The 11,704-nt window shown below is 36.1% G+C and overlaps 1 protein-coding gene across 1 annotated transcript; it reads right to left on the reverse strand.

Moving 5' to 3' along the window:
- Positions 1–1,242: 1,242 nt before the first annotated feature.
- Positions 1,243–4,859, reverse strand: LOC133854060 (methionine gamma-lyase). Its single transcript, XM_062290091.1, has 2 exons — positions 3,998–4,859; positions 1,243–1,928 (listed from the first exon to the last, which is right to left on the reverse strand). The coding sequence occupies exons 1-2, from the start codon at positions 4,767–4,769 to the stop codon at positions 1,351–1,353; spliced, it is 1,350 nt and encodes a 449-aa protein (XP_062146075.1). The 5' UTR covers positions 4,770–4,859; the 3' UTR covers positions 1,243–1,350.
- Between the last annotated feature and the right edge of the window lie 6,845 nt (positions 4,860–11,704).

The following is an 11,704-nucleotide window of genomic DNA, read 5'->3' on the forward strand; positions in this document are numbered from 1 at the left end:
ACCGGATTGAAAGAAATCCTCCTATCGAATTTGGTGGAAGACTTTATTTGTGCTCAATCAATCCCCTCACCTCTTATGGCCTTTTGTGGAGAGACCAAGTGCTGGCCCATTATGCTGGCTAGGCACAGGAAGTTGTGTTTGGCAGGGCTACGTACCACACCTAACTCAGATTTAACTAATGGGCTTAGCCCAAACTAGTGCACCCAATTTCCAGGGGTCTGACAAAGATGTGTTTGAGAGCCCATAAGGAGGACTAGTTTTTGATCCACTTGAGAAAAATAAGTGAACTAGATTTGAATTACTATAATGAGGAAAAATTCCTAGGGGATGTTTGGATTTATTTATATCAATCCAATTAAATTTGTGCAACAACAGAAGGACTTTTTGGATTTATAGTTTCAAAATATACGATTTAAAAAAATCAGTTCTTTCAGCAATTTTGCAATCCGAAATATATGAATTGCAATGATTATGAGATTTTAAGCAAGTGTTTACATAATCTTTCTTCTTTCTGCTTCTTTTGCTTAGGCTGTGCCCATATAATCCTTTATACTAGAGACCAGTGTTAAAGGCATTCCCTCAAATTGCTTGACTTTGATTGAGCAACCATTTCCCTTTTCTTCAACTTCAAGCTCCCATTTCACCTTCCTTTAATATTTACAAATATTAGATAGTTGTATCCTCGTAACTGTGAGGCAACTCATCAGCAATGTTGGAAATGGACCATGCGCAAAAGGGCAATTTTCTATTTAGTGTACCACTTAATAAGTCCTCGAGAAGTGGGCTTGAAGTTGTATTTACAATATCTTAAACCCTGCCATTTGGATTACTGACATCCCGTTATTCTTGATGGCTCAAAAAAGTGTGTCCAACAGTGAGGGTTATGAAATCAAATCCGTTAGATCATGAACCTCTCCTCTAACCAACAACCCGCAGAAAACACTTTATAAAGAGAAGGAAATTTGATCATTCAGATGTATGTTCAATTCTAGCCAAACACTCTCGTTCTTCTACTTTCTTTGACCCCGTTGGACCCTAGGTGAGACATTTTGAGCTTGACCTTCCTTGTTTTTGTAGGTAGTCTTATTTGAGGATTTGGTGATCTGGAAATAAGACATTTAAAAGTGCACAAAAGAAGTTTAATTTGGGGAATTGAAGCTCGATTATTTATATACAATAGGTGATTGAGTAAAACATTACACTGTTCAGAGGAAAACTATTACTTAACATCCACAGCTGAAATGACAGACTGGAAGCACCCATTATATATAAACATGAACAACGACCAACGTACAACAGAATAACTCCAAGGCAGATTATTCTAGCAATGGGGCAGAAGAAAATGGTCGATCAGTACTTGTTGAAAGAAGCCGAATCCTGCAGCCTGGAAAGTGCCTTTTCGAACTGGCTCCATCTCTGCTCCAATGTCCCAATGTATCCAATGGACATCCTCACCAACCCTGCTGAAATTCCAGCCAGAGCCTTCTCCCCATCATTCAGCTCACTGCTAGTACTGCTTCCAGAGCAGGACATGAGGGTCTCATAGTATCCCAGGCTAACCGCCATTAGCCCGAACTGGGTGCTATTTTGCAGGTGATACATCAGCTTGTTAGCCCTTTCCTCTGTCTCCATGTCGACGCAGAGAAGTCCGCCGTAGCCATACTCCTTATTGGCGAAGGACTTCAACAGAGTGTGCTGGGGATGATCTTCAAGCCCCGGGTAGATGACCTTGAGGCCAAGCTTTTTCATCCTCGTGGCGAAAACCAGTGCTCTGTGGCAATGCTCCTTCATTCTTAGGCTCAAGTGAGGAATTCTCTCTGATAGTTCAAAGGCAACCTTGGCGTTCATCGTTGGCCCCAGAAGCATCAGAGTCCCTTGGTGCAGGTCCATCATCGAGTTCACAAGGCTTGCAGGCCCACACACCGCTCCTGTCATGTCATTGGCTCCATTTGTTAATACTTTTTAGACCGTGTTTTTTTATTTTTTATTTTTAAACATTTCATTATCATCATATTAAGCTGCCGTGACGGTGCCCATTATCTCTTAAATCGACATGCGTTGAAAAGATGTTTTGATTTAACGTAAAGGTGAAAGTATATACGCTTTAGGTTAATGCACGCCTTTTGGAATGCCAATATTGGGTAGGCACATCAAACAGACACCAAATATCAAAAGCTAAGACGGTCATTTAAAACGAAACATATTATTAGAACAAGTGATTCTCACATGCTTCGTTACTCTTATTAAAAAGGCAAGTAAGAATTACTTACCCTAAACTCAAATGTCAATTTAACAAATTGAATTAGAAAAATTTCTTTCAATCCGGCCTAAAGAAGACAAATCCTTTCCATTCCCTTTAAAATATGTTATCCGAAGTTCTCAGAGAATATTCTAAACTGATTAAGACGTGGACCTTCACAGAAACAAAGGGAAATATATTATCTCTGACCACACATCACATGTATACTTACACAGCTTGCCCACAAAACAACAAACGAAAAAACGACATCGCTCTGTGATCTAGTCCTGAAAAACTCAAAAAAAAACCAAAATACTGAAAGGATCGAGCACATACATCACGTGGCATGTTCGCAAAGCAGATCACGCCACCATCATTCATTCACGAGATGAAACGCATGAATCCAAAGCATCCCGTGGGTCTGATCGTAAACGTTACATCTTTTACAACTTTTTTATTTTTTTTATTCTGGGTTTCACGATTACCATACCACTAAGTATAGTTTTCCTAGAAAATTATTTATTAGGGAATCATTCTCTTCTTTTCAAGTGATTTATTTTCTGATTTATATTAAACTTTGCGGTATATATCTTGTCACATGGTTAATATTTTAACACGTTATTTAAATGACGAACATCATATAGACAATTAAAGACAACAAAATAAAATCTGAATCATGAAATGAAAATAATCATATTCTCCCTCTCATGACAAGACCCATGTGTAAAGTGATGTGATGTCACCTGTCCTATAAAATAAAACAAAATAAAATCTTAACCCTAAAATAAATACTTTCAATTTTTCTTAAATTGAGATAATCATATTCCATGATTCCAAAGGATTCGGTCCTTGAGTATATACAATTTTCTCATCTCACATTGAATACAATTATTAAATATTTATTTGTTGAACTTCATTTTTTTGGTTCTCAAATCCATGATTTTCTAGATGAAATTTAAATCGGGTATAATGAGGCATATGTATTGCATATAAGAACATTCACAATAACTTTCTTATAAGAATTCTGTTCCTTAAATTTTAGGAAAGATTTCAAAAAAGTCATAAAAAGTCACCCATAGCAACTTTCCTATATTTTTATGTTCCTTATAAATGCTACAGTTGCATTGGGAAGTATTGTAGCATTCCTAAGCATTATTATAATCATAAAAAAAGTTTTTTCTCCTCTCACATAAATAATCATAACTAAAAAAGTATAAAGAAAGAGTAAATAAAGAATATTTAATTGATATAGAGAAAGGTGATCGAAGAGAAGCTATTGTGGAGTATTTTTTTGATAAAAAATCAAAAAGTAGTTATATTCTCTATATATATTTTTTTTTTTTAAAAAAAAATAGTTGAGAAAGTGCTCTAATCGGAGCAATTCATGTAAAAGGTAGGTGGGCTCTGCCCTGTTCAATGGCCCAACAAGTGTCCGGGCAGCACACAAGCCGGTGAAGTCCACTCGCTATCTCATATGAGAAATGCTAAACATCCTAATATTGTTTTTCTAAAAACAAGTACACTTTCTAAAATGACAGATTTTATAAGATTATGACACATCATATTAAAACTAAATTTTTTTAAAAAAAGTGTTTGAATGTCTAGCATTTCTCATCTAATATTAGCACCCCCGTATTACACTAGCTGCCCGTAGTAGCAATTAGCCAATAGGGTAACCTGTGTTTAATTAATCGTAGGTTATTACGTCATTAATAGGTTAATTTCCAACCGTCACAGAGGTAATACCCGGACACGTACCTGCAATAATATCGGCTCCACCGCTGATGAACTTGGAGATACTATGAATAACGACGTCGGCGCCGAGGCGAGCCGGGGAGATCACCATCGGAGCAAACGTGTTGTCGACGACGACCGTGACGCCCTTCTCGTGGGCTATCCGGCTAAGCTCCGGCACGTTAGCAACTCTAAGCGTAGGGTTCGATATGGACTCGAAGTACAAGAGCTTGGTGCGGCCTTGGACGATGGCGTTGCTCACCATGTCCAAGTCGTTCACGTCCACGAACGTCGTCGTAATGTTGCAGGCCCTGGGGAGGAAGTGGGTCAGCAGGGCGTGGGTTCCGCCGTAGAGGGCCTGGGAGGCCACCACGTGTCCCCCGCTGCCGACGAGCTGGAGGAGCACGGAGGAGATCGCGGCCATGCCGCTGGAGGTGCAGTACGCGGCCTCGGTGCCCTCCAGAGCCGCCATCTGACGGCTGAGATTGAGCACGGTGGGGTTGAAGTGACGGCTGTAGATGAAGAAGTCTCGGTCCGGGCCGAGCTCTCCCGCGAACATGCGGCTCAGGGTCTCGGGCTCCATCACCGTGAAGGTAGCTGAGGCCTCGATGGACATGTTTACGCCCCCGTGCTCGCCGAATTCGTGGCGCGCCGCCGCTAGCGCCGCAGCCGGGTCCTCCCACGACGGGAGCATTTGTTGTTTCTTGGTGGTGATGAAGTTCTCGCCGTCCAAGGCATCGGAGCCGGCTCTTTTCTTGTCGGAGAAGACAAAGCTTTGGGTTTTGGTTTCAGCCATGGCAAAGTGAGAGAGAGAGAGAGAGAGAGAGAGAGAGGGAGAGACGGAGGGGCTATGGATGAGAAGGGAGGCAAAGTTTTGAGGGAGAGAGATGGTGGGTTTGATGCATTTATAGATGAATCGGAGAGTGGGATTTTATTAAACTGAATACTACCTTGAGTTTTAGATGATATGAGAAGAATTAATTAATTAAAAATAATGATTAAAAAGATGTTGAATTAAAAAATAATAATAATTACTGAGGTTTTTTTTTTTCTTTTTTCTTTTTTCTTTTCCTGGGATTATGAATTATGGATAATTGCACACTGGTCCTTGAGGTTGGCCTAAACTACGAATCACTCCCTGTGGTACAAAAAATTCACGGAAAGTCCTTGTGGTAAACTATAATTACAAATCACTCCTTAAACCCGTTTTTTGTCCACCAAGTTAACAGAATCTATTAATTTGCCACGTCATGCATATAAATAGTGAGCCAACCTCTAACTATTATTTGTATTGTAATCTACTAATGAACTTTATTTACTTGGTGGACGAAAAACGGATTCAATGAGTAATTTGTAATTTGTAATTATAGTACCACAATTAGATATTCGTAATTTAGACCAACCCATGGGACCAATGGTGCAATTATCCCTATGAATTAATACGAGGAGATTTTGTGGAATATATTGAGGAATTTTACCTTAATGGTGGTTAATTAAGGTACAGTGAATCTGGTCATTCTATGAGAGGCTCTCTCCAAAGATGGGAAAAAAGATTGGGATATCCAATAATTTATTGTCTAAATTGTTACATTTAGTAATTTCCTGTCCAAATTATTAGGTACAAAGAATCTGGTCATTCTATGAAAGGATAAAAATTTTCTACAAATTCGGTTTGTAGGAAATTTTATACACCCACATATAAGAGTGATATATGTATTTTAAATATGTGAGAAGCACATGTCTTTTTATTAATGCTATTAAAAAAGCATGTAAGAAGTAAATTCTATTAAAACATGTGTTTCTCATATGTCAATGGATACATGTCAATCTTATATAGAGTAATGATTCACTGCCACCTTTTTATACAATTTTTCACCACCTTGTCTATGTGGCAATGTGGTCCCCTATTACTTTTTGAGTTTTTAAGGTGGTGAAAAATTGTATAAAAAGGTGACAATGAATCATTACTATCTTATATATATGTGAGTTGTATGAAATTTCCTACAAACTGATTTGTAGGAAATTTTTGTCTTTTTATGAAAGACTCTCATTAGACATGGTGAAGGAGATTGAGATCTCCAGCAATTATGAGAGAGTCTATACGAGACCCATCTGCTCAACAATTCAAATAAGCTTTGAATTGCTCGGCTAGCTATTCGAAAAAGTGAGTCCCATATGGACCGGACCCTTTCACAATTTCTGGCCATATTGTTAGATTTCCCAATTATGATGAAAGTGTGGATTTAGCCATATAGGGCTATTGACTCAAAAGTAAAATGGAAAAGTGAAAAGATTGGGGATACTCTGAATTTTTCTGATTGAATTTCACGCAATTCAGGCATGTGACTAGAGAGGGCATATTGGGCAGGTGGGTCTCGTACCTACCCTTTTTGCAATTTGGATTAAAGAAAAACTCATATTTAGCTCATAAGTTTTTATCTTACTTAGATTTAGCATTTGGCTTTCCAAATTCAAGAATACAAACCTTAAAAGTTTTGCTCAAATTTAAATCGTTCATTTGTGACTTTACTGTCAGAGTTATGATTTGTTATCTACTACGCGTGTCACATTTGACACATTAACATCTATGTCAACACTACAGTGCAATGCCACATCAGTAAGTGCTAAGTCATTCATAAAAATAAATAAATAAAACCCACAAAACCAATCAATATAACAAATGAAAACTTATGGAGAAAAAAAAAAAAAAACAAAACAAAACCTTATGAAAAAAAATGCACACACCTACTTGCAACATCTTATTGTCATGAAGCAATTTTGGAGAAAAGAAGTAAATGAAATATGTTACATGTAAATTTCGTGTACATCTTTTGTACATCACTTTAATTTCTCAAATCAATCATTGAATGTATAAAATCCATATATAAATGATTGATTTAAAAAAAATGATGTACAAAAATTATGCAATAATTATTTTTCTTCTTCTTCTATATTTGCAATAAATTTTCAAGAAATCAACAGGCATGCGACCTTCCAATTCGGTTGAACATTTGTTAAGGTGGGTTTGCTTTTGTAGGTTCTAAGGTTTCGTGTTTTTCTAAATTTCAGATATCAAATCAATTGATTTTTATGAGTCATTTTTTTGTTTTTCTATAAATTTTTTATTTTTAAATCTTTCTATAAATGATTTAGCACTTACTGACGTGTCATTGTATTAAAGACTGATGACCTGTAAAATAAGACACATGTCGCAAATGACATGTGCATGCCTAGAAAGCTTATCTTCTTTGCTAAATTGACAAAGTCATTATTTTTCTGGTTACAAGTAATCAGAGTCCTTGTCAAACTTTTGCACTATTACTAATCCTTAATTTCTTCGGGGTATCCCAGAAACATGAATACACGTATAATATAATATTCAGCTTTCACATTGCAAATTGTCCAGTGATTTCTGGCACATTCTTTATACCCATTTGAAATTTTGATGTCCAAGTTAATGGGAACAATGTTGCGGGCATAAATTAAGAACCTGGCTAAAAAATTGGGACACATACAGTTTGCTCTTTCATTCATTTTGTTCCTCTATTTATGGCTCTGACCATGACATATTCAAATTATGTTCAACACTCCGGACTATCGCTAAATTGTGCACATGGTCCCAAGCGACTGGATAAGGCAGAACCCACCCACCATACAAATCCCCACTTCTTTCTTTTTGTGTTTTCATTTATTTATTAAAAAAAAATTAAAAATTTTATTTACTCTCCTTAATCTATCACTTAATTAGCAATATCATCTTAATCTTTCAATTTGGTTAATGTACCCCCCTAATTACAAATCTACCATTGGAATTGTAATCTTCTCCTTTCGTGACCGAAAATAATAAAAATACCTAGCTTGCATAAAATAAAAGGCCATCACTTTCATCTATTCTGAAAACTTTTTTTTTTTTTTAATTTTAATTTTTTTTAATTTTGTGTATTTTTGTTAGAATATAGTTCCAAATCTTTATGATTTTTTATCAAATCCTTGTGATTGATAATCAAATACTAATGAGTGTAATAAAAAACATTATAATTTGTTTACCTCCAAATGGTAATTAAATTGATAGGGTGCATTTATTGGAATAAATATACAAGAAAACGAGACGGAAGATTTTGATATATAAGGTTGAAAAGAATGAGAAGTCAATGTCGTGTAACATTACTAGTCGTAGATAGAGTTTATGTGAATTAAATATCTTATGTGACAAATTGGGTCGCAACCGAAATTTAATCTGACGGCATTCACATCATTTTTTCTTTTATTTAGTTCTTTTTCTCTATTGGAAAAGATTTCCTCTTATCCCTTATATGTTTCTTAGCTTTGTTCTTTTTCTCTTTAAAAAAAATTAAAAAATCTACTAATTAAATAGCATTAATATTTTTTAATTATGGTGTTTTTGAAAATGATTCTTTCATTGCACTTGGCCAAATCAACAATGCTATGATCGAGCACTAGCAACCAAATCCTCTCCTGAAAATGATATATAGAACAAAAGGAAAGTTTAAGAAGAACAAAACAAGAAAATTTGCTCTAAAGCCATCTCACGCCAAAACTCCAGCAAATAATTGTCCCCCACACAAATGCACACGTGGTATATATATATATATATATATATATATCTCTCACTTTTAGTTGCACTCATTAGAAACACCTTTTATTAGTGATGTTTTTGGTTTTTTTTTTTGCAACTTCCCTCCCCAATTTTCGGGGTTTGATATATATATATATATAAATGCTTAAGCTTTTCCAAAGCGTAAAATCATCGGAGTGTTCCGTAACATTTATTATGTTATATATCCACTAAATTGTCACATAATATTTATTATGTTTACAAATTGATATAACAGTTTATATAATACTTTTTATGTTAATAACTACAATATAAAATGAACAACCACGTCATGGCTGGTGCTTATCATGTGGCATTCATTTCATAAGATGAGAATTGCCACTCATAAGTTTGTAAGAAGATTATAATAAAAGAAAATTTTTAAATTAAAATCTATGATCGAAATAGGTTGGTTTCATTCATTAAAGAAGACTCATGATTAAATCTTAATATATATATATATAATTAAAAAAAAAAAAAAAAAAAAAAACTTGTAATAGGCCCCAAATGTGAAGCATGCACAAGAGAACCATCAATTGAGATGAGGACTAGGGGAAATTTTTATATTTTATTAATCTCCTTGATAATAAATTATTGAATCCATGATCTATCTTCATCCTCATCCTCAAGTACTCTTCAATTATTTTAACCACATGTACTGTCTTTGTTAGGATCTTCAATATCCTCATCATCTCACAAAAAAAAAATTAAAAAATTAAAAATAAATAAATAAAGTGTTGGATTCTCGATCTTTAATTGTGATCATGGATGACATTCCAGTGATGACGTGTCCACTGACAAAATCCACATCACATGACCCCACAACTGATGATCCCAAATCCCAACCCCTTGGACACATTTTGCCATTTTGGATTTCCATGTTTGTTTTTGTCGAGACGTATATCCATCCACGTCCGTTTGCCCTACCCTTAAATAGACAAGCAACATAGCTTTCAAGTATAAAAATATGGACCATCGGTCTTGGCCATCTCAAGCCCTTGGAGTTTAATTAATCCCAAATTAATGAGTTTAAACGATTGAAAATGGCCGGTCCATATTTTAGCAAAAATATTAACAAATAATTTAATATTAATATCACTTTTATATCATATCAAAACATTTTTTCAACCAATACACAAAAAGAATTATCTAAAAAGTTTTATCAAACGAATTGAGTAAAGAGCGGCTTATATGTTGTTGCGTTCTACTTTTCTCAATCGAGACCTACCACTTGAATGGCAATTGAGACTTTTTTTCTCTCTTCCGCTTTCCGGCTTTTGAATTTTATCTCAGTTTGGTCATTTTGTAAAGTTAATTACAGTACAAATTAGCATGTGCATAACTTTGTTAGATGGATGTCACATCTACTGATCAAAGTATAAGCATTCACATTTCTTTCCTGTCCGATCCGGCCACGATTATTGTTGTCCCTGTTTAGTGATATTAACTCCCTTGATAGTTATGTCCCCCACACCTTTTTTTTTTTTTTGGGGGGGGGGGGGGGGGGGGGGGTTCTGTGTGTGCTTTTGTTTGTTGTATTATTTGCCCAAGAAAAAAGAAAAAAAAGGATATTGGGTTTTTTTTTTTTAATTGAAAATGCGAGAATGGGCGACCAGTGTAATTACTCTTCTTGAGCGTGACCATCGGGGTTCTCACCCGCTGTGGAATATTCAGTTTGAGCCATAGCTAGTGCCTTGGTAGGCGAGTCCGTCACCACAATCCCACCAAAGTTATTGGTTGTACAGAAAATACTATGGTTATTCACGATCTTGGATTATTTAAGTTTTTTTAGGTAAACACCCATGTAGTTCCCAAATCTGAATCATTAACAAATGTAAAAGAATTTTTATAAGACTTATTTGTCCGAACAAAAGGACATGTTTGGGACATGCTGTTCGAGACTTGCTCGAAGAGATAGATTCATAGAACTTTCTCACATTTGATATCTGAATTATTAAAAATAAAAAAAATAAAAAAGGACTAGAAATATTGGTCCTTAGTGTCCCGTCAAAGTTCCCATCTTTCATGTTACTTTCTATGTAACATCCAAAATCACTCCGAGGAAATTATCTTGGATATGATCGAGACAGGTATCCTAGTCAGATCCCAGTAAATCTCAAGACTCTTCTTAGGGATCATCTTTTTCTTAACCATCTTGGGTGGCCTTGACCAAAGCCATATTAATGGGTGGAGGCGGCTGTAGCCTTTTCTCGTGTTCCTACCTTTCAAACGCAATATTACATTAACAATACCCAAACAGGAATAAAAACTGCATTTGAATTGCATCGACTATGCCCAGCTTCAAGGAGGAAAAGCAAGGATGTGAGAATATCTTTTGGATGATTATACGATAGCATTACTCTATCACCACGCCACACAATAAAATAAATAAAAAAAAAACCTTTGCCCCATATAATATATATACTTTGAGTCCACAGCCCATTATTAGGTTCGAACACACTTGGCATGTGGCTAGTTCGGAGGCCCAAAATCTAAAAGTACCCAGAAAAGCTCTCGTCACCTTGGAGGCCCAAGGAGCCCACGGATCCAAGCACTCAACACAATCAGTCGAACCGATGGCACTTCGGACCCTAGACCAGCAAAAATTCTCCTTCGCAATATACAACACCGGTTGCCCTAACGGTCTGGAGAAAAAAGATCATCTTATCTAGCGCTAGGTCACTTGCTTATAGAAGGCGTCGAGCCGGAGTGCCTTTTAACATTTTTCTATATGATGTACAGCTCCGAAAGGTATTCTAGAAAGTAGAAAGCTACCACAAGGCAAAGGCTCAGTGTTAAGAAGAGGCAGAGAATCCTTATCCATTCCAACGCAATAAAAGAGCATTAAACTAACGTCCAAAAGCATAGCCATCAAAAGCAAAGCACCCATTATTCCTTGACATGCAAGGACAAACCAGAAAGGTACCCAGCACCATTAAAGGTCAAGATGTTGTGTAGGACTGAATAAATTAGAAGGCCATCAAAATAGTGATAGAATAAAGCATGCGTGTGATTAAACGTGCTCCCCGTTTACAACAGTGCGTAACAAATGTGATACAAACTTTGGGAATAATTCACTAAAACCAACTTGCAAGAGAAAGGCGTCCATGCTAGAG

This window comes from Alnus glutinosa, chromosome 13 (assembly GCF_958979055.1).
Source record: "Alnus glutinosa chromosome 13, dhAlnGlut1.1, whole genome shotgun sequence".
Classification (NCBI taxonomy): domain Eukaryota; kingdom Viridiplantae; phylum Streptophyta; class Magnoliopsida; order Fagales; family Betulaceae; genus Alnus; species Alnus glutinosa.

Bases quoted from the DNA above. Each gene is read 5' to 3' on its own strand.
- LOC133854060 (XM_062290091.1), bottom strand. From the start codon at position 4,769: ATGGCTGAAACCAAAACCCAAAGCTTTGTCTTCTCCGACAAGAAAAGA. The intron at 1,929-3,997 runs GTACGTGTCCGG...ATGACATGACAG, and splicing joins TGGAGCCGATATTATTGCAG to GAGCGGTGTGTGGGCCTGCA.